Source organism: Dermacentor albipictus, chromosome 10, assembly GCF_038994185.2.
Source record: "Dermacentor albipictus isolate Rhodes 1998 colony chromosome 10, USDA_Dalb.pri_finalv2, whole genome shotgun sequence".
Classification (NCBI taxonomy): Eukaryota; Metazoa; Arthropoda; class Arachnida; order Ixodida; family Ixodidae; genus Dermacentor; species Dermacentor albipictus.
Window position 1 is genome coordinate 25,085,203 of NC_091830.1, and position 24,096 is coordinate 25,109,298.

Sequence of the window (24,096 nt, forward strand, 5' to 3'; positions counted from 1 at the left end):
TGAGCAGCCTCGTATTCTTTTTTCCTTTGCCCTGCTTCGTTCGTTGAATGAGCTACTATAAAATCCGTGTGGGCGTATCGCGCAGGTCACTAAACTATAAGTCCTTCCCTCCCTTGCGACCGTCACTTGTTACTGAACAAAATATAAGCAGATAATGTTGTAGTTGTCCTCGTTTCTTTTTTTAGTAGCTCAGCCGATTAGAAAGACGAATGGCACACACGCGCACGAAGACATTAGGTCTATTTTTAATGCTCTTGTAGCGCCCGAATGAATCTGGCTGGGCACGTAATCCCCTCTGCGTCCGTAAGTTTGTACAGCCTACTTACGCCATTATCACTGTCCCCAATATCACTTTATCCAACCATGAATCGAATGAGATTTCGCTCCTGCAGACAGCCACACACTCGAAAATCGGTTTGATCGCTTCAACAAAGTAGTCTCGCTCTTCATGACGGTGATCAAGTTGTGTCGGATTTACCGGTACTTTCTTTCTTTTTCGCGGAGACAGCCTTTCGAGCCCTGTGCTGTCGTAAACTGGCTTGAGGCACTTCTCTGAAAACAATGGAGTGCAGGGACTCACATGTATGACGTTTTAAATTCCTATGTCATATTGAACTCTGTTTTAGAGGGTTGTGGCACCCTAGGGAGTACATTTAAGTGAACTCCCTTGAAAAGGTGTCCGCGATTTAACTCTATTTTCGAGATGTATCAAACACCCTTCTGACCTTTCCGCCCACCCTTATCTACACTCCATAACAAATATACACCTTTTCGGGTGTATATTTGCCACACAACAATAATCGTCATCTGTCTTGCTTGCGTTTCCTTTCTTAAAAACGCTGCGCTCGCTACTTTCCTGTCGAGAATGCTCTGTCATGTTGATAACGCGAATGCCATCCGTGACGTGGAAGTACCGGGCTCGTAGCGTTAAAGAAAGGAAATGCGGACAAGACAGATGACGATTATTGTTGTGCGGCAAGATACGGCCTAAAGGGTGTAATTTTGCTGAAGGGTGTACAGAAACTCTCTCGCTGTGAATATGCATAAGTAAATTAAACGCTCTCCTTTGGGGTGTATCACTACTTAAAAGAAGTCGCCATCACTTATTCGTTCCTATAGGGCATTGTAAAGCAAGAAAACAGTTGCCGCACTGCAAATAACTAGCTATACATGACACCTCGGTTCACAGCACTCACTGCTTTTTAAGTTTCTCTAGAAATTTATTTCGTTCTAGTTTGCTCTAGCGAGCCGTGCTTTGAGGATGAGTTCTTTTTTAATTTGTTCTGCTGGCTTAAATCTTAAAACAAGATTCTTGGGTTTTACGCGCAAAATCCGCACTCTGCATATAAGAGCCACTCCCTAGTGAGGCACTCGAAAATAATTTTAACTACTTATATCTTTAACGTGCTGCCTTATCTAAGTGCACGACCTTTTATTTTTTTGCATTTCGCCCCCACTGAAACACGACCGCCGCGGTTGGAATCGAACCCTCGTCTTCGAGCTCAGCAGCGCAAAGCCATAGCCAGTGCCAGTGAGCTACCCTGGCGCGTTCTGTGGCTTAATTTTTTCCTGTTTGGACAATAAGGTCTTCGGCACCATTTCAGCCAAGCAACCGTAATTTTTTTATGACCATCGTGCACGACATCGCCGGTGGCCATTGAACATTCTCTCTAGTCATCAAATTGCGCCACACTCCTAATTTTACATGCACAGGCTGCCAGCCACTCGGGCACTGCGCTTTGAAAAAACCAGCCCAAAAGCATGAGAGAGCAAGCGAAAAGCTTTGGCTCGTTGCAAATGAGTATACCCACAGCGCAGCAAAAACTCGCTTTCTAACAAGCGTAGTTTTTTTTAGTCCCATGGTTCGTGTCCCTCGGGGTCTGCTCCAACGATTCAAGAGTGGCGAAGTGCCACCGCCGGCCTTTGTTAGCCTCGACCTCGTTCTTTGTCGTTAGACCCGCGAGGTGTTCACACTTTTTAAACGAGCCATGCAGAATTCCCATAACTATCGCGCGTAGGGTTCGTTGCCTAAGGCCGCTTTACCGAGGGCCCTTGAGTATCGATCGCGCCGTTATAAGTTGCCCCCGGCAGTCCTGTTTAACTTTAGGTTGCTTTGATTATATTTATTCATTTGATTATGTTGAGTATAGCACACCGCAAGCTCTTCTTTTTCTATATTCATGTTCCTTCAAGAATGTCTGCGATATTATTCTCAAAGCGTCGCACTCTTGCTAGAGTGTATTGAACGCTCGGAAGATAACGACGTCAAAATAAGCCGGCTTGTTCGCCACTCCCTCCCATTCTCCACTGCCACCACGGTAGATGTAGAACTGGGACTTAACAGAGACGTACGGTGCTACATTGGCGAGCCGGAACAACCTTTGACGTTGACAAAATGATAAAGCACTAAAAAAACGAACGAAAATTTCTGGAAATTAGGGCCCTAACATGCTTGAACTACGAAAACTGCAGTCGAGGCGAGGGAGAAAACGTTTCGTCACATCTATAGCTCTGAATGTGTTCCTGACAACCGAGTAGTTGGTTAAATTGCAGACGATGGTGAAGCGGTTCATTTTTTTTAACAAGAGGAAGTTTTTGTGCGATCCACTTTCCCCTGCTCTTTGAAAACGTTGCTTAAAAGAATATGGTGTGGTACAAGTTGCACGTTCAGGGCATCGTAAAACATCGTAAAAAAAGTGAAACATCTTTTACTGCCTTTTGTGGTTTTATGTGACATAAAATGTGAAAGTTATTGTCATACAAGTACGCTCACGAGTAATATGAAAGATAATGTTCAAATTGCGGTCGATTGGTCATAGTGGCTGAAAAACAATGTCCACAGACTAAATGAGACTAAATATGACTACATGTTAAAGGAGAAAGTTTCTTGTTACGTGTTAACCTATTAGCAGGGGTGTTCCAACAATGAAATCTCGTATTCCAATCGAAAAAATATATTTCAGAAAAATGAACTTCCAATATCGAATCGAATATCGTACATTTATTCATTTCTAGACAAAGTGAAATATAAATCTGCGTGGATTTCGATTGGCTAAAAAGAAAGGGGTGGGGAGCTGTTTCTTTGTATGCGGCGTTTCACTGTTCTTCCTCATAATGCTCATTAGTGTACTTCTTTCATGTCTATGACTAACGCATTCGCCAGCCTCTTTCATGCTGTTGTTTTAGCGAACGATCAAAGCAGTAATTATTACTGTCCTCTATGTGTTTGCGACACTTCCCCTGAACCCAACTTGAATGAGATTCGTCAGAAAAGTTGTGGGAGTGTTTGCCAAGAGATTCACGTCGAGCCCATGAAAGAGAGATGCAGGGTTTCATTTTCTTTAGTCCCTTATATGACGTCAGGAGTAGCCCGGAACACCTTATTGATAGCGAAAGAAAACTGGGATACAGATCAGTATCATACAGTTGGCTCCCACCTCTCGAAAACAGTCGTGGAACAGCTTCGTGAATCACACAGCGCTCTGAAAATAATCCAAGCCACCAAATTCAATAAACGCAGTATATAGATTGAAACTATACCAGACGTTTTAAAATGGAAACAGAACGTTGTACAGGTTGAGGTCTCTTATCGCGCCACTGAATAATCCAGCACGTCATTGCAGGCTCTGCAGGTGAGTTCAAGCGCTTAACCTGAGAACTTTCACCACGCGGCCCGACGAAACACGATAAAAAGCCTCTATCTCTTCTGGCTATGTGTGTAGGCCAAGAGGTAATTGAACAATATTATACAGGTTGAAAGTGCATGCGCACGTGCGGACCCCATTGCTAGATGACGGTAGTCTTCGACGCTTTTCCTCTATACTTAGATTGAAGGCAACCTTGAGCAGTGTGTGAATGCTAGCTGCATTGCGAATCCTTTTTTTTTTTTTTGAGTTGATGAAGGAATAAAAACGGGACAATTCTTATCGTATATACTTTCGTTCATCACCTCCTTACCGCTTGACTGCGATAGTATTTCACGAAAAAAATTAAATTACTATGGTATTGGAGTAGGAGTTACCTTCAGCCTGCTCAGGACCACCACTAGCGGCATCCTTTGCGGCAGTATTGACGTTCGATAGCCGATAACCGCTCGATTTAGGACAGAACGATCGGATATCTCTGGAAAAGGGTTTGCACTGCACGTCACTCCGAAGTGCATACGACGATGGTAACAATAATGAAGCGAGTTGTCGCTAATTAATCGCCAGAAACGAGAGAGAGCAATATAAGCTGTTAAGCTTTTGCCGGTGTTTAGGCACCGCATGTCCATGATTTGACTGAATGTTTCTCACACTAACGAAGACAACACACGCTGACTGCTCAATCTGCAAGCGAGAAGCTACGTATAATACAAAGTCAGGTGACTACAGCATTAAATTTCACCTTATCGCTTAATGATTGTCCTGCACCCTCACTATGCTTAAAAGAACGTTCGAAACAAAAGAAAATGCTTACAGGACATCAAAACAAGGGCGACATCAATTGAATCTGTAAGGTACCATCACACCAGGGAACTAAAGACAAGCATAAAGGAAACAACGTTACGAAGGTTCTTGGCTAAAATAAGAAAGCACCAGCACCGAGAAGCAAGGTCGAACTGTAATATGGCACGTGTGTACTTCCGCAAACATCGCGAATTGATGTAAGCAGAGCCAAGCGATGCTATTATAAGAAGCTGCACGTTACAAATTGCTTTGCTGGCCGCCGACTAAGAGCCCTGAGGCAATAACTTCCAAGGCTGCAAGAAAGTGGCCAGGCTATGTGAAGAACACGCCGGTATCCCGGTAAACAGCCAACCAATTTTTGACTCGCTTCTTCGGCAAACTGGAGAAACCTGTTTCGATCGGCCAAGCCTCTTTGTAAGCAGAAGTGAAGTCGCCGGAGTGATTTTCTCGCACAAAAGCGCCACCGGATGTCCTTCGAGCAAACGAAACTGTCCAGGAAGAGCGGAAGTTCCCGATTGAAACCGGTACCGGGAACTTTCAGCGTTCGACAAAGTGTCAGTTTCAAAGCGTCCTCTCGAGGCTTTAACAGCAAGTGCGAGCTTTCAAGAGTCTGGAAAGGAAGTGTGGCATGGCAAACACAGCAGATCAAGACGCGGTTTAGCAAAATAAAAAGATAGGAGAAAACACAACCGCTGAAAGATAAGCCAATTAATGCTTGCCTGAGTCGGTGCACCTGCGTCCAAGTTTCTTTTTTTTTAGAAACACGAGGTGGACTAAAAGAAAGCGAGAAACAGTCAAGAAAGACGGCCATGGCCAGAAGTAAACACTATTGGGTCCGTTTGAGTGTGAGTTGTGCGGAAATAAAGTAAGTGCAGCACAAAAAAAACTGCTTCGAGATCTTTCTGAGCACCCTGAATTCCTCTCCAAGGGCCGCGCACAGAAGCGTGATTCGAGAAATTAGAAGGATCGACATTTGGGCGAGTTGGTACTGGTACTAGCTTGAGGGGATGCCATTGTCACTACACTAGTCGGTGTATCAGTGTAGAGAGGCTCCTGGTTTCCTTGTTAACTGCTTTTTATGCTCTGTACCATCACGGTTCTCAGTGGGCTTTCTACAGGGGGACCTGTTTATGCGAACATTGGAATTCTTCATCAGCGTTGGAACCGCCATTACTAAAACACTCGCACGCACCACAAAGCAACCCTGTCTGTTAGATGATCGCTAATGGTCGAAGAAGTAATGTCACTGGAGCCAATGTTTCGACACCGGGTCTTGCCTTCTTCAGTGTGACTGCTTTCCTCAGGAACTTTTCTTTTTTTCCCTTGTCGAAACAGTCCTTCGGGTGACATTCCTTGCTTTAAAACTGTTGATCCCTTTAAGGCTGCAACTTCCTGCGAACTTTCGCCAAGTTGGCTAGCCAAGGCACACAAGGAATCGGGGCTGCTAAGACACCAAAGAAAACCACTTAACTTGTTTTTCTACCAGGACAAGCTAAGTGCTCTGAATCTGTCAGTCATCGAACCAATGTGCTCAGGCAAGCAGTAGCATGCCGTACAGCCTCAGGGTTATACCAGCCAGGGCATAGCCGAGCAGGAAGCCTTGCAGGGCACTCAGCGTATAGGTTTCTGCAAATGGACAATGGTTAACAGAGCGTGCATCCATGAACCACTTAACCCTTTTTCTCGCATGTCCTTGACGTGCCACATAAAGCACCCTGGTCAAGGGCAACGACGATATTCATGCGTACTGCTAACTGTGTCGCGTGTTCGTAGAACGTTCACCACGACATACAGGAGGCTTCGTGCAACGTCGATTGATGTTAATGGACAACAAAAGCACGGCAGTGCAATTTCGGCTGTCTGGCTATCACGCAACATCTCGTTTGCTTTCACCGAGTTTGGCGCACGCTTTCCGGAGAACTTCGATCTGAGTGCTTGCAGACTGTGGTAAGGTTAGCTCGACAAATCGATATCGATAGTAATCTATCGTTCACGCAGCGTCCGTACCAGCGTTAATGTTTGACAGCTTTAGTTCACTTTATTTGTTACTACGTTAAGGGTTCAAATGCATACTTGTGTGGGAGTCCGATAGAAGGATTTTCATATTATTAGCTAAACGACAACACAAAAGTAAATAAATAAGCAAGAAATCACAGGAAATAACCAAACAGCAGCAAAGAAGTAAGATTACTGTATTAACACGTGGTTTCCCTGATATTTGCTAATAGCTTAACTCACGGGTGGCAACAAGTGTCCACAGAACAGTTCCATCAATCTTTTCATTTGAATAATTTTTAATGTACTGCGACGTGTCATCTGCGCTAAAAACGTTCCACATTCAGTGTATCGGGTCGCTGATAAGGCCAAGTTGGTGCCCCAGTTGCTATAAGCCACCGCCCAGAAGGGCAACGTAAACGTTAGCTTTTTTTTTGTGCCTGCCACAGTTAGTGCTCAATATCTGTTTGCTTTTCTTTTGCACATTAATCAGTCATTCACTTGGAATACCTCAAGCTGGTCGTGAACTTAATGTGTTCTTATGACGAAATAATACGCCATACAGCACAAAATTGTGACAAAACATTAAGGGAAGAGGCCATACGGACGCTGACTTTCAAATAAAGGTTATTGTGCGGTGTCAAAATATATTGCTAGATACAAAACGGTCCAGTATGGAGAAAAAAACCGGGCCCAAACATGATTGAATCAGTGACTAGGGAAACCTGGGCACGCATTCTCGGTCGATCACTTTTGGTGATACTATCGCCTTCACGTGTCCTAGCGCTCAACCAGCCAATCAGCTCATCTGGTTTCGCTCATCCAGCCAATCAGCGCGCGTGTGATGGCCGAGGCGACAGTATCGCCGAAAGTGATAGTCCCAGAATACGTCCCCTGAGTGAAGGCGAGGGACGGGTGGGGTATCTTGCGGATACGCGATACCTTTGTCAGATAGTTGAATGGACGCCAAGTTACCATGAAGGGCCAATGCTGGATAATTGTTAAAGCCTCGATGATCTCGCATGTCCGCTTGTCGGCGCGCATGCATCTCGATGATGGCGATTTCTTCAAGCTCTGACCTGCACCCGCATGACCTGCCATGCAAAGTCAGGTTGTTACCATGCTTATGTTTTGCACTGATGACACACGCCCCACGTAAGATCAGAGCTAAGTGGGTTCTCATGAACGACCTTCCTGGAACAACAAGTGGCCTCGGCTGAATTAGTTTACATGTCGGGGACCATAGCTGCCGCCAGTTACCTACCACCAAATATGGCGAACCAAGATCCCCGGCAAAAGCACTCGATTTCGTTCAGGAGTGAAACGTAATAAAGCACGTAGCTTGCGTCGTTGAAACTCCTGTCGTAGACCTGTGAGAACAAAGCTGACACTTCTTGGCCTCGTTGCTTTCGATCGCTAGCTAGCTCTTATGGATACGTTAAGCGGTGCATTTGTTGAGGTGGTGCCCGCTCTCCGTCCGCAGGAAACCACGCGGCAGTAGGAAACAAAATTTATATGACAGGCGTTATTGGTGTAGCCAACGATCACGTTGCCGGACCCTACAGAAACGCTGAGCCGGAAAGTACTAATCGATTGGCAGCACTGAATGACTTGCAGATATGATATGCAGTGGTAAACTGTGATGTGTTAAACTGTGATGCAGTGTTAAACTGTTCTCTCTTCCTACACATCTTTTTTAGAACATCGCAAACAAGCAAACAAGCGACATGTGCTACATGTACTTTACTTGCTTGTTTGCTTGTATATGTTCCCAAAAAATGTGTAGGAAGAGAGAACATAACCTTTTTTCTGACACTGTCCTCGATTCTACTTACAAAGACGATCACTCTGCAACGCATTAGGGCGACTGCACGATCTTCTACTGTTCGTGTGGACGCTCCTCGAACGCCGGTACAAGTCAGCACTCGTGTGTCTGACCTCAAGTCCCTACCTTATTCTCGACGTTCAAGCACATAGTAATTCTTGAATGCTAACTAGCCCATTTCCAAGCCTTCTTATAAAACAACGACGTCCCAAAAGGCAAACCAGGAAACAGAGCATTAAATTTAAGGCAAGACTTTCACAATGACGTATACACAAATGCTTCCAGTTCTTGATTACATGTTCCCACAAAGAAAGTCAGGCAGGAAGAAAAAAAAGCCTATGTTTGTAAACGAACTGATTGCTTGGAAACAGTGTAGCGGAGCTTTGTTCGCAATCCCATTACTCTGACGCCCGAAAAGATGCCCGAACAGCAACAACCAGATTCCGTGAGCAAGTGTAAAATAATACCGCTACCTGTTCTACACAAATCACCCAAAAAAATCCCATTACAGTTTTGCCTTCCCTCAGAGTGGAACCGAAGACCCAGACGAGGCTTCCTTGGGGATCGGGCCAGCACTCCCACTCAATCACCGCTATCGCCTAGCAGGACCTCGTTCTCTTCGTCCCAAGATAGGGCTGCCAACAGTCCACGCTAATGGTTCCCCAGAGGAATGGGCCTCGAAACGGTAGCCCAGGTCCCGCGCCTGATTAGGAGGGGAGAAAGACTGACCAACGCAATACGGAAAGCGATCAGCGTACAGCAGCGGTCGCAAAGGCAACTCAAAGGAGTCGCGAACTGGTACTTTTCACCTCTCGCATTTGCGCCACATCAGAAGGCGTTCTTCTTTTTCGAGGGATATGGGGATTTCCACGTTTTCGTCCGGTTACAACTAGTTTGTAGTACGTTTCTAATGAGCTTTGTGGCGCATGCGCAGCACTGTATGTCAATATTGGCTGCTCACTGAGGCGTTGTCCTGTCGAAAGGGATTGGTCCGAGAGCTTTGAAGTTGAATCAATGAATGGGTTATAATAATTATTGTTCATCATATAAACATAGGTAAAATAATATGAGAACCATACCAACAAACTCTCCCAAATCGTTCGTAAAGTTTATGAATTTCACCTGTTTATACATTTAACGAAAATTGTATAATATTTTAGGCATACGTAACTTTGTTTGCGAAAATGTTTGCATGGGTTTCTGTGTACTTTCCGTTTCAAGTCTTCTGTTACAGAAATGACGCGATAGACGTATTTTCTTTGAGCAAGTTTATAAAAAAGTTTTTTGGGCTGCACGTAAAATTTCCAACAGCTAAGTCGCTCAAAAATCTCTGTGATCTAGAAACAGTTTGCTGCTCCTCGAAGTTCGCGGTTGCAAGCTCGATGCTGTTCGGTGTTTGGCGTCTAAAGGTCGATCCTACTTGCTAACGGTGTATGTATCCCAAAAAAAGATGTGTATTAAGAAAAGCCTTAAAGGTAATCTAAAGAGAAACAATGAATCGGTTTAAATTAACACATCATTTTTAAAATTTACTTTAGTAGATTTCGGGACTGCCTTTTGTGAGCATCAGCGACTTTCAAGTGATTTCCTTATTTTTCTTTAGACCTCCTGTTCATATTGATTATTGCCTTCAACATCTTTATATAAAAAGACGTTGAAGGGGATATTTATGTAACGGTACATGTATATACGTGAGGTGTTACAAAATCAGTCAGCTGTATGTTTGCGCAACATTGACTTGTCCAAGTTTTCCTCTCTCTGGGTTTCCGTTACATAGTGCAAGAGTAGCAAAAGAAAAAGAAACGAACGCACATAATGCACACAGAAAGAGAAGCAGGCTAGCAATTGTATCCCGATAGGTACACCGCGCTCACCGCAATGAAATAGAGGGAAAATAGGGAAAATCGAAGGAAAAGAGAATACCGGAATCAGAAAACGAAAGTACATTATATCACGCGACAGACATAGATTAGGGCAACGTAACTACCCTACACCGAAGACACAAAAAGGGTGATGACAATAATTGTGGCTATATCAGCCCAAGGTAAGTTCCTCCAACCAGACACACTTCGCACGGAGAACATAAGCATGTGTAAAAAAGAAAAGATGAGAACAGTGGGTGCTGCTGAGGGCATAGGAAGGAGGCGAAACGTTAAAGGGTGAGTCTAGACAAAGCCTGTGTTTTAAGCCAGACAATACAGTCAGAACCACGATATGTGACAACCTAGATCTCCAGTGCAGCCAGTGTGACTGCTCCCCTGCCATTTACGAATGTGTAGTCGGCCACGCAAGTTTACGGGACCAGCTGTTTCCCAATTGTGAACCTGTGCTCAGTTAAGCATGATGCTTCTAGTTTAATAGATCACTTTCTGGCCCTCAAGAACAACTACAAATTAGGGAACTACAGAGTCGGGCGTGTCTCCGCGCAAACCTTTTCAGTAGGCATTTCAACCAACTAGCCTAATTGTCTGCTCTCCTAACGTAATTAGATCGTTGATGGAAGTTTTCTCTCTTCCTAATATCTTGCTAAAGCGTAAGGCTGTTTTCGATCGCAGCAACGGCTGTTTTCCAGTGCGAAGACACTCGGGCAATTAAATTTAGGTGCGCGTACCAGCAGAAATAAACTGCAAATATTCTAAACGATCACAAGTTTGTTTGTGCACGATCACCAGCATCGCAAAACATTACTACTCATCGCAATTAGGCAACGAAATCGCCGCATGTCATCCGAGTATTGCACGGAGGCCTCGACTGTTTCATTAACCTCGGAGCCATGTCTGTTGCTGCGGCTCCTCCGGGAAGCGGCACATGATGCTTTGGATACGGTGGCACGATTCAACGCTAGCAGCAAGTGAAACTCACTGTCCCAAGAAAGACCATGTGTGATCACACATATTGGAGGCACATATGACACGCAAGAAGCTTCAGACAAGAGACCTTACAAAGCAGTGCGAACTCTAATTGTAACTTGCAATCACAAGTAATGTTTGTCGCCATTATTTGATCGCACCGCAATTACTTTTCAGCTGATGTGTGGGAAATGACGTCTCTGTGTCCACTCTATCCCTTGCGCAGGGCTGCCCAATGACCTGAAGCTGTACTGGCAGCAGTACCCATGGCGCTTGGGCGAGGCCCTGTGTCGTTTCCGGGCCCTGGTGGCGGAGGCTACTTCCTACGCCTCCGTTCTGACCATCGTGGCGTTCACTGCAGAGCGTTACGTGGCCATCTATCACCCGCTATTCCTGCAGACCACCTCATGTTTGACGCGTGCCGTGCGCATCATTGCCATCATCTGGGTGAGTTACGTGCTGTTGCTTGCGGCCCACGTGTCAATTTTGGTTCCAGCTTGATTATAGCTAATTATGAGTAGTATAAGTACGTACGAGATCACAAGTCCAACTTATCCCCTTGAACTACAGGTTCAATTAAAGGCCACTTAAGAGCAGGCATGGAGGCCGACCGCAGCTAGTTTGCGAACATCCACGCAGAAAACCGAGACAACATCACAAGTCTTTGAGAAAGGTTGTCGTCCATCCTAGAGTTGCACAAAGCTACAAAGACATTTCTCACAAGGAATCTCTACAGTGTGAAAAAAAATAGTCCTTTATTGCCTAGGGATAATAGCTGCAACCAATATTCTTCCTGAGCGGTCGCTCGCTCCCCATTCTACGCTAACCAGGTGTTTAGCAGATGGCAGCACCAGGCTAATTTATTCGACCTGTTGAAGCAAAGTAACACAAAGCACAGCATATCAGGCGCTATACTGAATATCTGCACAGGTGCCCATTTAAAGGGACACTAAAGGAAAAAAGAATTTACGCAACTTAGATCGACACATTGTTCGTCTGAAATATCTATGATCGTTTTATGCGAGCCAATATATGACTTTGTTATGCAGAAAATTACCATCAAAGGTCCCGCTAATGCTTCCAAATTTTAACCACCTGCGCCACAACTGACTAGTTGACGTAATCCCCACGTGACTTCCTTCTCTGCCGCTTTCTGTCATTCAGCTAATGCTGGCGTCATGTGCGAAGTACCATGGTCTACAATAGCTGGTACCACTTCGATTTTCGATTGCTGTAATTTTTACTCCTACAACAGCTCTCTTCGTGCGTATGACGATGTATTGAAGGTTGCATAACATAGTCAAACTTGACTTAGGGCCAGATGTATGCCAGACCATATCAAAGTGGTTAATTCATATTTTTGCACCCCAACTTTAGAGAAACGGACAATAATTGAAATATATACTGTTGGGCAGCCTGAAACGACGAAAAACAACTACGAAGTGCTCTTTGAACATAGGGAAATAACATCAAAACTCAGGTTGCCGAGTCCAAAAGGTGAAACCACCATACGATATTGCATATTCATCGCTATTTTCACGCAAATAATATCCCTATTCAGCATGTAAGGCATACGGAGATGCTTATTTTGACCACGTATGTGTCGAGGGGCCATTTCTGGCAACTAACAGTGGACTTCAAACGAAAAGGTGGTTTTCCAATTCGCAAACATGCCAGTCGGTAATAGACTTCCAAACCTCCCCATATATATATATATATACCTGAGGAAATCACGCTGGCCCCGGTAGTAAAGTGAAAAAAAAAAGGAGTGCGACGTACGTTGAATTAGCACAGTATATATTTCACTGACGTTTCGGCTGGTGGACCAGCCTTAGTCATAGGCTAGTCCACTAGCCGAAACGTCAGTGAAACATACTGTGCTAATTCAACGTACGTCATACTCATTATACACGTTTTTTGCACAAATGGACCAGGTGGTGTCGCTGGTGAGCGCCGTACCGTTCGCCGTGTACACCCGGATCAACTTCGTCGACTTCCCGCTGGGCTCGGGGCGCGTGGTGCCGGAGTCTGCGTTCTGCGCCCTGCCGATGGACACGACGGCGGTCAGCCTTCCCCTGCTCCAGTGCTCGACGTTCGCCTTCTTCTGCCTTCCCATGACACTGATAGCAGTGCTGTACCTCAAGATAGGCATGCGACTACGCAGCCAGCCGGGACCCGGCCAGCAAGGGAGGCAGCAGCGGAGACCCGTGCACAGAATGCTCGGTGAGGATCACCACCGACGACAGAACGCGCGCTGTGGAGTTTGTGTGACAGGTGACATTCGGCCGAATAGGTGTAGATCCGTGGCAAAAAAACAAACGGCGTGACTTTGCACGAACCGATAAAGAACACTGCCTGTGTGTTGTCTGTCCCGTCTTCGTCCGCGTAAAGTTGAGCTGTTTTCCCCTCATGCGTACACTGCTAGACGATTGAGAGACGAAAGGTATTTCTCTGCCTCACAGCACCCCCCCCCCCCAAAAAAAAATAGAATGCCCGATTCCTCTGTAGTGTTTTAGCGAATCGGAAGTTGCGGAGGATACGCGCCCCAATATGAGGCTGAAATAAATTGTAAACGCTTTGCACTGTAAAACGTGCGCTCGCGCAAACTCTCCGTTAACTGCGCTAAACGCATAACCGCCGCCATTTACGAAGCCCTGCATGATCATGAAACATCGACACCCTCGGACTCCTTATTCTTCCCGTGCTATAAATGTTTTTTTAGAGGGTCTTTATGTTTGCTCTCTCTCGTATGACTGAATGAAAACGAGCACCCTTCGTCACCCCCCTGATGCCAACGTTATCATAAGCGGTCGAAGAAAAGATATCTGCGGAGCGAACATTTCGATAAGGGGACTTGTCCTCATCAGGTCAACAACTTGACTTCGTCAGAGCAATATTTTGACCGTGCCCTGACAAAGGCCAGTCCCCTTGGCGTCACGTTGGCTCCAGAAACATGTCTCGTTTGATCACTGTTCACACCAAGACTTTATGTTCCTAGCTGTGGACCTTCATCTTGTTTAGGTGATGACATTGCGTACTTCACAAAGAATTGTAGAAAAAGAAATAGATCACAGTGTTTGTCTCGATCCTGAGTTCATATGAGGCAAGGTGTTTGTTTCAGATTTCTTAGTCACTGGGGTTTCCTTATGTTTTTGTCATAGCCGGGGGTCCACTGGTCAATTTTCGCAGGTTTACGTCATGTAATGCGCAGTAACGCGAGTAAGCAAAAAGAGCAATGACCAAATAGTATGCCTTTACGGGAAGACGTCAGACCTACAACAGAAGTCCACCTGTGCCAAACAACACGGCGCTCTGGCCACGCTATAGGGTATTGATGTTAAGCCACTGCTATTTCTTCAGTTCAATTCTTACAGTTGAAAAGGTGGAAATCGTGCAAACAGCCTTATCTCCCACCACTCTTCTAAGCACACTGGGCAAAAAAAAAAGGGTTCTTTCTGCGCAACGTCACTTCGGGCCAATCCACATTACATTTCAAGCCACCCCTATACGTGCCAACAGAGTAGTGCAAACAGACAGTGCTGTGGGCAGAGGTGTTTTTACAGAAACCTCATACATACATGCACACATATAACACCGTATAAAGACCCTGAAGTGAATATAAACTAGGACGACGATGTAAATTAGTAATGTACGCTTGGCATCCCAAATTGGAATGACTCATTGTGTGGTTACTCACATCGGCGTGCTCACCTCCGTTTCGCGCAGTGGCGGTGGTGATCGCCTTCTTCGTATGTTGGGCGCCGTTCCACACCCAGCGCCTTCTGGTGGTGTACGTCAGCCCTAGCCAGTGGACCACGGGTCTACGCACACTCAACGAGGTGCTCTACTACACCGCGGGTAGGTACTCCAGTACCACACGGTCAGGAGCTTTCAGGCGTCGCTGTTGTATTTGCTGCCTAAAAAGAAAAGAGAACCACTGAGTGTCAGCTCTGATGCAGCAGAAAAAAGTGTGTAACATCACTATTAACAAGCAGCACTCACGGAAAAAAATAGCGCACTTCATAATGAAGAATATCTTTTTTCCTCCATGGCAAAATTTTGTGTTTCTCGGCTTTGCGAATTTCTCGGTCCGCCAACAACTCCGAAAACTCGGGTTTCAACTGCACTGACAGAATGTAGTAATTTGCAGACCCGCGTATTATCTCGTGGTTGATAGAACGCCTGGAAGCAGAACTGTTCCCTACTCTGATCAGCAATTTTGTGTTCCTCTGTTTCAGGGTGCCTCTATTACTTCAGTGCCACCATCAACCCGATACTCTACTCACTGATGTCCGTCAAGTACCGAGAGGCATTTCGAGACGCCCTGTGCACCCTCTCCAAGAACAAGCAGCGGCTCTCGGCTGGCGAGTTTGAAGCGGGAGCAACAGTCGTCATCGTTGGCGCCGGCCACTCCATCCTGGACAACACGAGACTGAGCACTCTGAAGCCGTACTCCATCGTCCAGCGTGTCGACACCGACGAGGCCAACGTGGACGACGGCGCGGACATCGCCATGCGGGCGCTCATCATACAGGCGGTGCTCCGCGTTAGGCCTAACCAGGAACCGCCGTTGACACCAACGAAGAGTAAAGCAGACGACAAGGACGAGACTCCTACCAAGGAGATCGGCTCCAGTGAAAAAAGCCCCGAGCCATCGGAGACGGTGGTCTGAATTTCGCGTGGGTCATCCTCAGGGGTGAGAAAACCTATACGTCGTCCAGGACGATGTTCATGGTCTTTAGCTCACCGAATGGTGTTAGCTTTTCCACCGTCCATGACGACCAAATGTGTTCACAATTGGGGAACCGAGATCCACAGTTGTACACTCGGGAGGGTAGTGATTGCACATTACGATGATTTCCAAGTCTGCTATAGGAAATCCAAGCGTATTCACGGTGGTTTCTAACCAGACTTTCTGCTGTAGTGAAGATCCTGAAATTTCCATTTTCTCATGAAAGGCCCTCACAAAACTTTAACTTTCAGCAGGTGCTAACGCTTTGTAAAATACACATCCTCAGACTCAGAATCAGGTATGGGAGATGCGGAACAGAATGCAACAAATATGTTCAGGATGATTGGGACCACAAGGCAGACTGACCTCCTCCCTGCCAAGCGCAAATAATCTAGCGCGCCATCTCTGTAGCATCATGGAGCCGCATGGATCAGCAAAGTAAATTTCTACGTCGCTGACTTCTCGAAAGAGGGTTGTGGCACCAGCAGAGATCTTCAGCCATGCCCAAGCAGTCGCAGCAAAATGAGCAGCTTCACATTGACTCTGTTGTCTGTGGTTCAGCAATCGACGCAGCAGGCGTGAAGACAGTGCTTCTACGAAGGTGCTCATTCAGGCCCACTCCTTGTGGCGAAGTTGTCATGTGACTTCTATAGTTGGTTGCGTGCTCCGAAAGTGTTTAGCGTTGCATGGCAACAGACTCATCTTCTACAATCCGCGTCTACGAATGATAACTCAGCTATCGTTGCTGCTAGATACTCCCTTATTGAAAACAAAAGCAGCCACCGACCAAGAATCTCACGAGATCGAACAAATATGACAACTCATTTTGTGTATTTTGAAAGCTTAGCTGCGGCACTTTGGTCAGAAACAAAGGATGTCACCGACGAACGCAAGCGACCTTGCACCAAAGCTAGGCTGAGCAGCTATTGCTCACTAGATCTAGAAACCGTGCTACGGCCCCATGTGCGCTATGTTGCTGGGCATCCCAAGCCCAGCACAGCTTGCCCCCTGCCGAGCCACTACGAAAGAGGGCAGTTGAGAGCTGTAGCTTCCGGACAACTTTTCAATGCTCAGTGACGCGCACAGCGTCTTGAAAGCGAAGTCGAAGCGGACTTCACAGTGCCAAAATCTTCAGTATAGCGCGGCAGTGAAAATGTGACCAAGTGCGTCCTTGATGAACATCGACAGGAATCGTGCTGTGTGAACTGTTCAGTGGCTTGTATCTGTGAGCGACTCGAGTGACATACTCACCTTACCCTTTGCCCCGGCGGAAGCAAGAAGCCAAGGAGGTTTAAATGGTACTCTCTGCGTATCCAGGACCCACTGGCCTCGAATCACTAGAGAAACTTCAAGAGGAAGCCCTGTGACTCTCAAAGTTTGTGGAAAGTCAACATCTGTGAACCATATTGAGCGAGGTTATTTTGGCCTCGTAATGTTGACGCAACCGAACATTGGGTGGATTAGGTCGAACAATGAGGGCCACATGCGTTGATTGGTATAGTTGGTGTATGTGCACGGCGAGTGCGTTAGTCAAGACTGCACTGAAATCGTTACAATGGCATCGCTTAAGTATACCGGAAAGGATGTCGTCACGCAGCGGCAACCGCTCCTCAACGTGACCTTAGTGACGCTTGTGGTTACATTGACCCGAAAGACTGTGGCTTTCTCTCTGCACTGAAGACAGGCGCATTTCAGAACATCATTTGTTCCGTGTTTAACCTGAAAAAATGTTGACCCTGTTTGAAGTGTGTGCGGTTGGAGAGTGGCGATTGTTGATGATGGCGACATCCACGGTGATGTTTCGCGGAAGAGGCTCCACACTTGTTGGGCGTGTCTACTGTGTACTCTGTGTGCGTGCTATGGGCGTGAACCTTTAAGCCAGATACGTCTTGCTAATCATGTTACGTGACCTAATGGCTAACTCTCAAAGAAGATGTCGAGCTTATTTTTTGTGTTCAGACTTCACACATCTGTATCACCACACCAGTGGCGCTAAGTACGCACGCTCAGGGTCGGCGTCAAGCTTTGCGTCGATGTACATAACTCCAGAGAAAAAGTCTATATTACTCGAAAGACGTCGGCAGCCGATAAGGACTGCTAAATGTGCGCACTGCCAAATCTTCATACGCGGCACGACGTAGACGTAAAACTCAACGCGAAAGAAAATTTGTGGCGATTGTGTCCTACTGCTCACGAACACATTCCCTATAGACCAGCCATATCTGCAGACTCTCTTTACTAACATAACATATTGTACATTAGTCTATAGCGAGCGGCTGCTCCAGTCCTTTACGTGCGCATAACGATGCCTAAAGTCACGTTTGGGTAACTTGCATCTTTTACTGCTTTGCTATCAACCTCGAGGCGATAAAAGCCGTAGCTTTGATGTCACGTGATGTTGATTTTACGCCCACAGCAAAATGCTTGTGTCGCTGGTTTATTTTTCTACTATAATGCTCACTTAACGTGCAGCAAAATGTGCGCACATGTAGTTCCAGCTAAGACCAATCAGAGCATTGATATCACATGAAAGATCATGCCAAGTTTTGATCATTTCTTTGGCTACTTTGTCTTATTGAAAGCAAATATCAACAGTATCTACTAGTGCCTTGTCATTGTCAATTTCTTAGCTAAAAATGCGTCATTTTTATCGAATCGGACTTTGTTTGAACACCAGGGATGCTGAGGGCCGTGGTAAATAAGCTGCTACACAGGCTCGACTAGGATAATAACCCCGTACCTCTTATGCCTATGTCAATGTGACGGCTTCTACAATATTTTTTAAACTTTATTATTTTTAGGCAGTTCAGCTTCCTGATATGTTAGTCCTCGCAGCATGACCTCCGTCAACTACTGTTCCTAAATCTTTTCATCTAGTTATAAAGTTAACAACGTAATGCATAATGTGCACGAACTCTTAATTAGCGTTTTCAAAACGGAGGATTGCTTTCTGTTTTTAAAGTATCTCAACAAAACCAATGCTGTAGTTCGCAGATTCATAGATCTCTCTTCTTTTTACAACGTTTATGTCCAGGAAGACAATTCGTTTTTAATCGCTTCTACTCGGATTTTTTCTAACTACTCGAAACTTCCAGGAAATCTGATCACACGATGATATTGTAGAGCGAAAACAAGCACTGTCTAGTTGAGACAGCAGACTTGTCTTATATTGCTGTTTGTTGCTTTTGTGTCTGCTTGGTTAATTTCGCTCTAACGGAAAAGGCCAGCAAAAGGTGCAAGTAACCCAGGCCCGGCTGCCAGATTCTAATTGCGCAACATTGTCTTACGCGCGCTCACACACACACACACTCATAACACACACAGATCGTCGAAACAAACTCGGCGCCAGAGCCCTAGATTACAAATACTTGTTTTTCATAAGCCGTGTAAACGGACATTGATGAAATCGTTCTTACTTTTTTTTAATCTAGGGTCCTGTATAGTATATAGAAGCGAACAAATGCGGAAGAACCTATACCCTTTTAGCGCACGGCAGCCTTGTCTATCTTACTGTCTCCTCGTATGTTCCTATTCACGATGTTTGCATAAAACTTCAAGTCCTTTCTAGTTTTGAGCTTTGTAACAGATTTTTCTCGATTTGGGCTCAAGCACTCCTTTGGGCAATTTGGAGCGTTTTGAGCCGTCGGAGACAGGCGACGTAGGTCCTTTTCTTAAGAGGACGACGCCTCATGGCTATACGAGAAGGATAGAAGGGAATATTATTGTAATGCTTTGTTATCACACTTCAATACTTTAATATCATAGACCAAATGGCTAAAAAAGCTGTGTTGTTGCCAGTTCAATTTAGCACCATCAAATTTTGAAACATTACTTACTCGCACAATCAAAAATTGTTCAATGGTTTTTCATGTTTAAGTTGAGAACTTTCCTGATTGAAAAACCAACCATCCGTGGTTAACCCTCTCCACTCGTGCAAAAGAAAACAACATTTCTGATGTTCAATATAGCTGCCTCTGTTTCCCAGACCCCTAATACGTCTTGCATAAAAACAATCAGCACGCTCCAGTTCATCCTTTTTGTTTTATACCAAATTGCAAACTGCATTGTCTCGTTTTTCAGTGTGCACAAAGTGGCAGACCAGTTTCACAATCCAAGAATGTGACCTCCATATAGAACCGATGTGCTAATGCCCCTGCTTTATTTATTTATTTATTACATCCTTTATCCTGCTTCCGACTCCAGTCTTCATTTCGTGTTCATAAAACTACCCTTACGAGACAATGCTTGCTCGCCTGCCGTTGTTTGGGTGTCATTCACTGCTCGTAATCTTGAGTGCGATAACAGGACGATCTCTTCTGGAGTGGCCAATCGCGTACCTCACATACCTGAGACAAATTTTGTGTATAACGGCTCAGATGTTTGTACATAAGCTGTAACAATATCGTGTACAGCGTGAGCCTGTGACATCAGTGCATTTACGCATTCGTCGTAACGCCAGTTGCCTTATGAGCTTATCCTTGCTGTACCCAATAATGTACACTGCGTGTCACGCTTAGAGGTAGCCTCTGTGTGGCATTCATATCTTAATTCTATGTGGAAATTGATTATGAAGTCTGTAGGTGCTTTTATTTTCTCGTAACAAGCTAGGCGACCATGTCTATCCGATTGAAAGAGCTGTAATGTGATATATAATTTTGCTTTTATAGACATCAATTATTTTATCTAAGCGTGACACTCACGGTACGTGCCTCCCTAATTGTTATAGCGGCGGTGTTTGTTGTTCGCTTCTCTTGCATCCCTAATCTTTACTGCACGGTTTATGTCTCCATGACAGGAATGTTTCGGAAAGTGTGTGCCTGAGAGCTCCATGATTGTCCACCGATAAACATGCCATAAGAAATTTGTGTCAGCACCGTCTCTCCTTTGTTTTTGATTTTGATGTGTCATGAGCATGTTTAAAACGGAATACTGTCTCTCGAACCATACGCAGTTTAAAGCACCTGAGCTTGTTGAAGAATGCAAGCCTTGGCAAACAACAACAATGGCTTTAAATGTACCATTCGTTTCTGAACCATCTAGTGTATGATTGCTCGCCCCATAAGTTAGAACGTCAATGACACGATGAGAGCATTTTGATGCTTGACACCAAAAACAGTAATAATCACAATGCATTAGCAACATGCCACATGGGTATAGGCTGAATAATCAGAGTCTGCAAGTATGGAATTTTATGAAGTCATGATGTGCATGATACCTGCTTAATTTTGAGGATGCTAACTTCAGTATGCAGAATCTTCCGCCTATCTTACTCCGGTGATCATAATGACACATGCTCTCAAGAGGACATTTTCTAAAATGTACGTTTCTCTTCGGGTATAATTCTAAGGTTTACGACGAGCTATTGCATATGGATAGTGCAGTGGAAAATGAACAATCGTATTTAGATGGTAGCCACATAATTTAAAGGCGGGCATTTTCCTTTTGACAAACAGTGCCTGGCTTAGCACTTCACACTGGGTGTCAATCAATACGCGTGCTCAAAATCCACGTGCGATTTGTTCCAAGAAAAACATATTAGAAGCCCAATACTTCTATAACGAAATGGAGGAAGGCGTGGGTGCTTCTGTACAAATCAGCCCACTCTTCAAAAGCATTGATTACTGTATAGTAGCAGTAGTATATGGAAGTGCTAAAAATCTAGCCGAGTACATCTGTGCTTACGGGGCAGTTTTTGTGGAAAACGAACATCTCGTCAAAGCAATTATGAGGGGGAAAAAACGCTCGTTCCAGGTTGCGTCCATTCTGTCCTGGTGTGACAATTTAGTTTAAACGTTTCATCGTAAAAGGCATTAACGAAAATTCTTTTCTGGCAAAAGGACGCTGAAGTTGAAGAAGTATGGTCTCAGTGTTGTGGAACTTTAAAGATGCTCAGTGCGTTATCTCGCACGTTATACCTGACTCGCTTTGCATTGTCATTCTGTTCTCAGTTCCTCAACATGAAAAGGTGCTTGTATTTATGTAAAAAAAAAGTGTAATAAAGGTTGTTCGCGTCTCCATCTGTATCTTCTTCACTTTTCAGCTACTCTACATGGCAGCTGAAATGGTGTTCTGTTCCTTTATTCTGGGGCTCAACTATCGCCTAAGTCGATTTGAGAAAAATGATGCTCCCCCAGTCTTCTTTCAACGATTTCAACCAACGAGTAGCCCGACACTACCCATTCATCAATGCTGTCATCTCTGCTGCTTCGACACCGTCAATAACCCATGACATTAAATGGAGCGTGTATCATTCTTACACTTGACCAGGACTAGTCTGCGAGGAGAACACTTGAAGGACAACTAAGGAACCTGAAAAAGGGTGCCACGCAGGGAGCGATAAAGTGCAAAATTGATAACAGTAACGCTAACAGACGGGAACAAGGCAGCATTTATTAGGAATCCAACAGGCGTGGCGTCTAATATAGGCAAGATTAGCGAGAATAAACACAGTTGCACAGGTCACGTGCCACGTAGAGGGTACAACATAGGCGATGATTAAAAATGCGCTTAAAAGAAGCGGACGGTAGGTGAAGACGCTGTCGCCCACGTCCATTAAGCGCATTTACGTCATCGTCATGCTAAACCAACTCGCCCGGCTAGGTGCACAACATAAAGCCACAGAATGGGGTGCCAACAGAGAGCAACCGCAATCGAGGACTGCTGAGAATTAGTGGTGATACGAGATTGCGAAACTTTTAGGAATATGAACTCAATTGACGCAAGACAAGGCTACCGGTGATTACTGGGAGAAAACGGCTAAACTGTTTCAACCAATTGTAATATTTTACTTCTTGCAAAGCTAGCACATAGCTTTCTGCGCGCAGTCCTTGGGCCAATAGCTGAAGCCAGGGGGAACGCTGTGAACAGGATGTGCGCATTACCAGTAGCAAATTCAATATTTAGAATAAATGAAATCAATCAACCGATAAAATCGGACACAAGAAGAATACAGTCACACAGAAGTGCTGTCAGTAGAGCACAAGAAATAGCTATTGGACATTAATTACAACAAGCAAAACACTCATTGATCAGCAACACTCGAATCCTTCGTCCTGCAGTGGCCATAAGGTAGGATTGTGATGATGACGTATGATATATTGTGCAATAATTTTTTTGGGGAAGCTACACACTCATTCTGATACGTTCGTAGTCGCAAAAAAATTTTAAAAGAAAAAAATAAAGTGCAATACTGTTTTTACCAAGCCTAAACTGCGCGGTGGGTTATGACGACAGCCATAGGCGTGGGCTACAGATTAAGTTTGAGCACCTGTAATTCTCTCGCATACGTTGAAAGCCCGGTATGCAGGCGTTTCCGCATGATGCACCCGCCAAAATAAGGCCGAAACTTGAACCTCCGACATCATGCCCTGCAGCGCAGCACCATAGCCAGAGAGCCAAGGCAGCGGGTTTGCGGATGCGAGCCGACCAAGGTCTCCCGAGGGCAAGGAATGGCGAAGTGTGACCATTAGACTTGCGCCCTTCGCTGCCTACAAAACATGTCGAGCGGATCGCGCGAAACCGCTCTAAGTCTCGAAAACGACGAAGGGGTCGTTAAACTACAGGACGCTGCTTTGCTCTTCGTTTCCTATGTGTAAGGCAGAGAAAAAAAGCTCTCACATCATATAGGGCGCAGCGTAGCATGCCAAGTGGAAAGATGGATGAATACGTCTTATAGAAAGAAAAAGAAAAGAATGAAGCGAGGAGAAGGTCCAAGAAACAAGCCGATCGAAAAAAAAGAAAGAACAAAAGTGAACATGAAAACTTGAGCAGAACTGACAGGGCGCTTCCTTGACAAGTTCTGAATTCTTTCTCGGCGACGCGCCTTGGACGAAATGTTGAGATGCACGTGGCTGACTCGCGGAACGCATTTATAAAGCTTGCACCACTTGTTTTCAGTGCCGAGTCGACGATGTGCTACCCTTGAGTGCTGCTGTCTTCCAGAGACAGCTGCGAAGGAGAAACACACCAACACGTATAGCGTACTTAAGATAAATCATCCCGCTTGTGATCGTACTTGTTTATGTCTCCTGTGTCTTTTTTTCTTTTACCTTTGTGCATCCTGCCGCGTCATTTTTTTCGCTTTTTCCTACAGTTTATCTATGCGTTCCTTATCGAAGATTAAGCTGGTTTAATGGTTACGAACACGCGCCTTTGTGTGCGCGTGCGTCCGTGTGTGCGTGTGCGTGCACGTGCGTGCGTGCGTGTGTGAACACACGTGTGTGTGTGTGTGTGTGCGTGTGCGTGCGC

The 24,096-nt window shown here is 45.2% G+C and overlaps 2 protein-coding genes across 3 annotated transcripts in view; one reads left to right on the plus strand and one right to left on the minus strand.

The window, feature by feature from the left end:
- LOC139050500 (dermonecrotic toxin SpeSicTox-betaIB4-like) overlaps positions 1–14,950 on the minus strand; it is a 275,782-nt gene extending 260,832 nt beyond the window's left edge. The window contains exon 1 of one of the 2 annotated variants that reach the window (XM_070526952.1): positions 14,829–14,950. The gene's annotated coding sequence lies outside the window, so the exon portion shown is untranslated. Of the gene's footprint in view, positions 1–14,814 lie in introns of both variants that reach the window. The other variant, XM_070526953.1, reaches the window with a different exon arrangement.
- Positions 1–21,480, plus strand: part of LOC139050499 (neuropeptides capa receptor-like) — an 81,578-nt gene extending 60,098 nt beyond the window's left edge. The window contains exons 3-6 of the mRNA XM_070526949.1: positions 11,344–11,564; positions 13,052–13,340; positions 14,844–14,975; positions 15,356–21,480. Of these exons, the coding sequence (XP_070383050.1) occupies positions 11,344–11,564; positions 13,052–13,340; positions 14,844–14,975; positions 15,356–15,789 (1,076 nt within the window). The 3' untranslated portion in view covers positions 15,790–21,480. The remainder of the gene's footprint in view (positions 1–11,343; positions 11,565–13,051; positions 13,341–14,843; positions 14,976–15,355) is intronic.
- Positions 21,481–24,096: the final 2,616 nt, after the last annotated feature.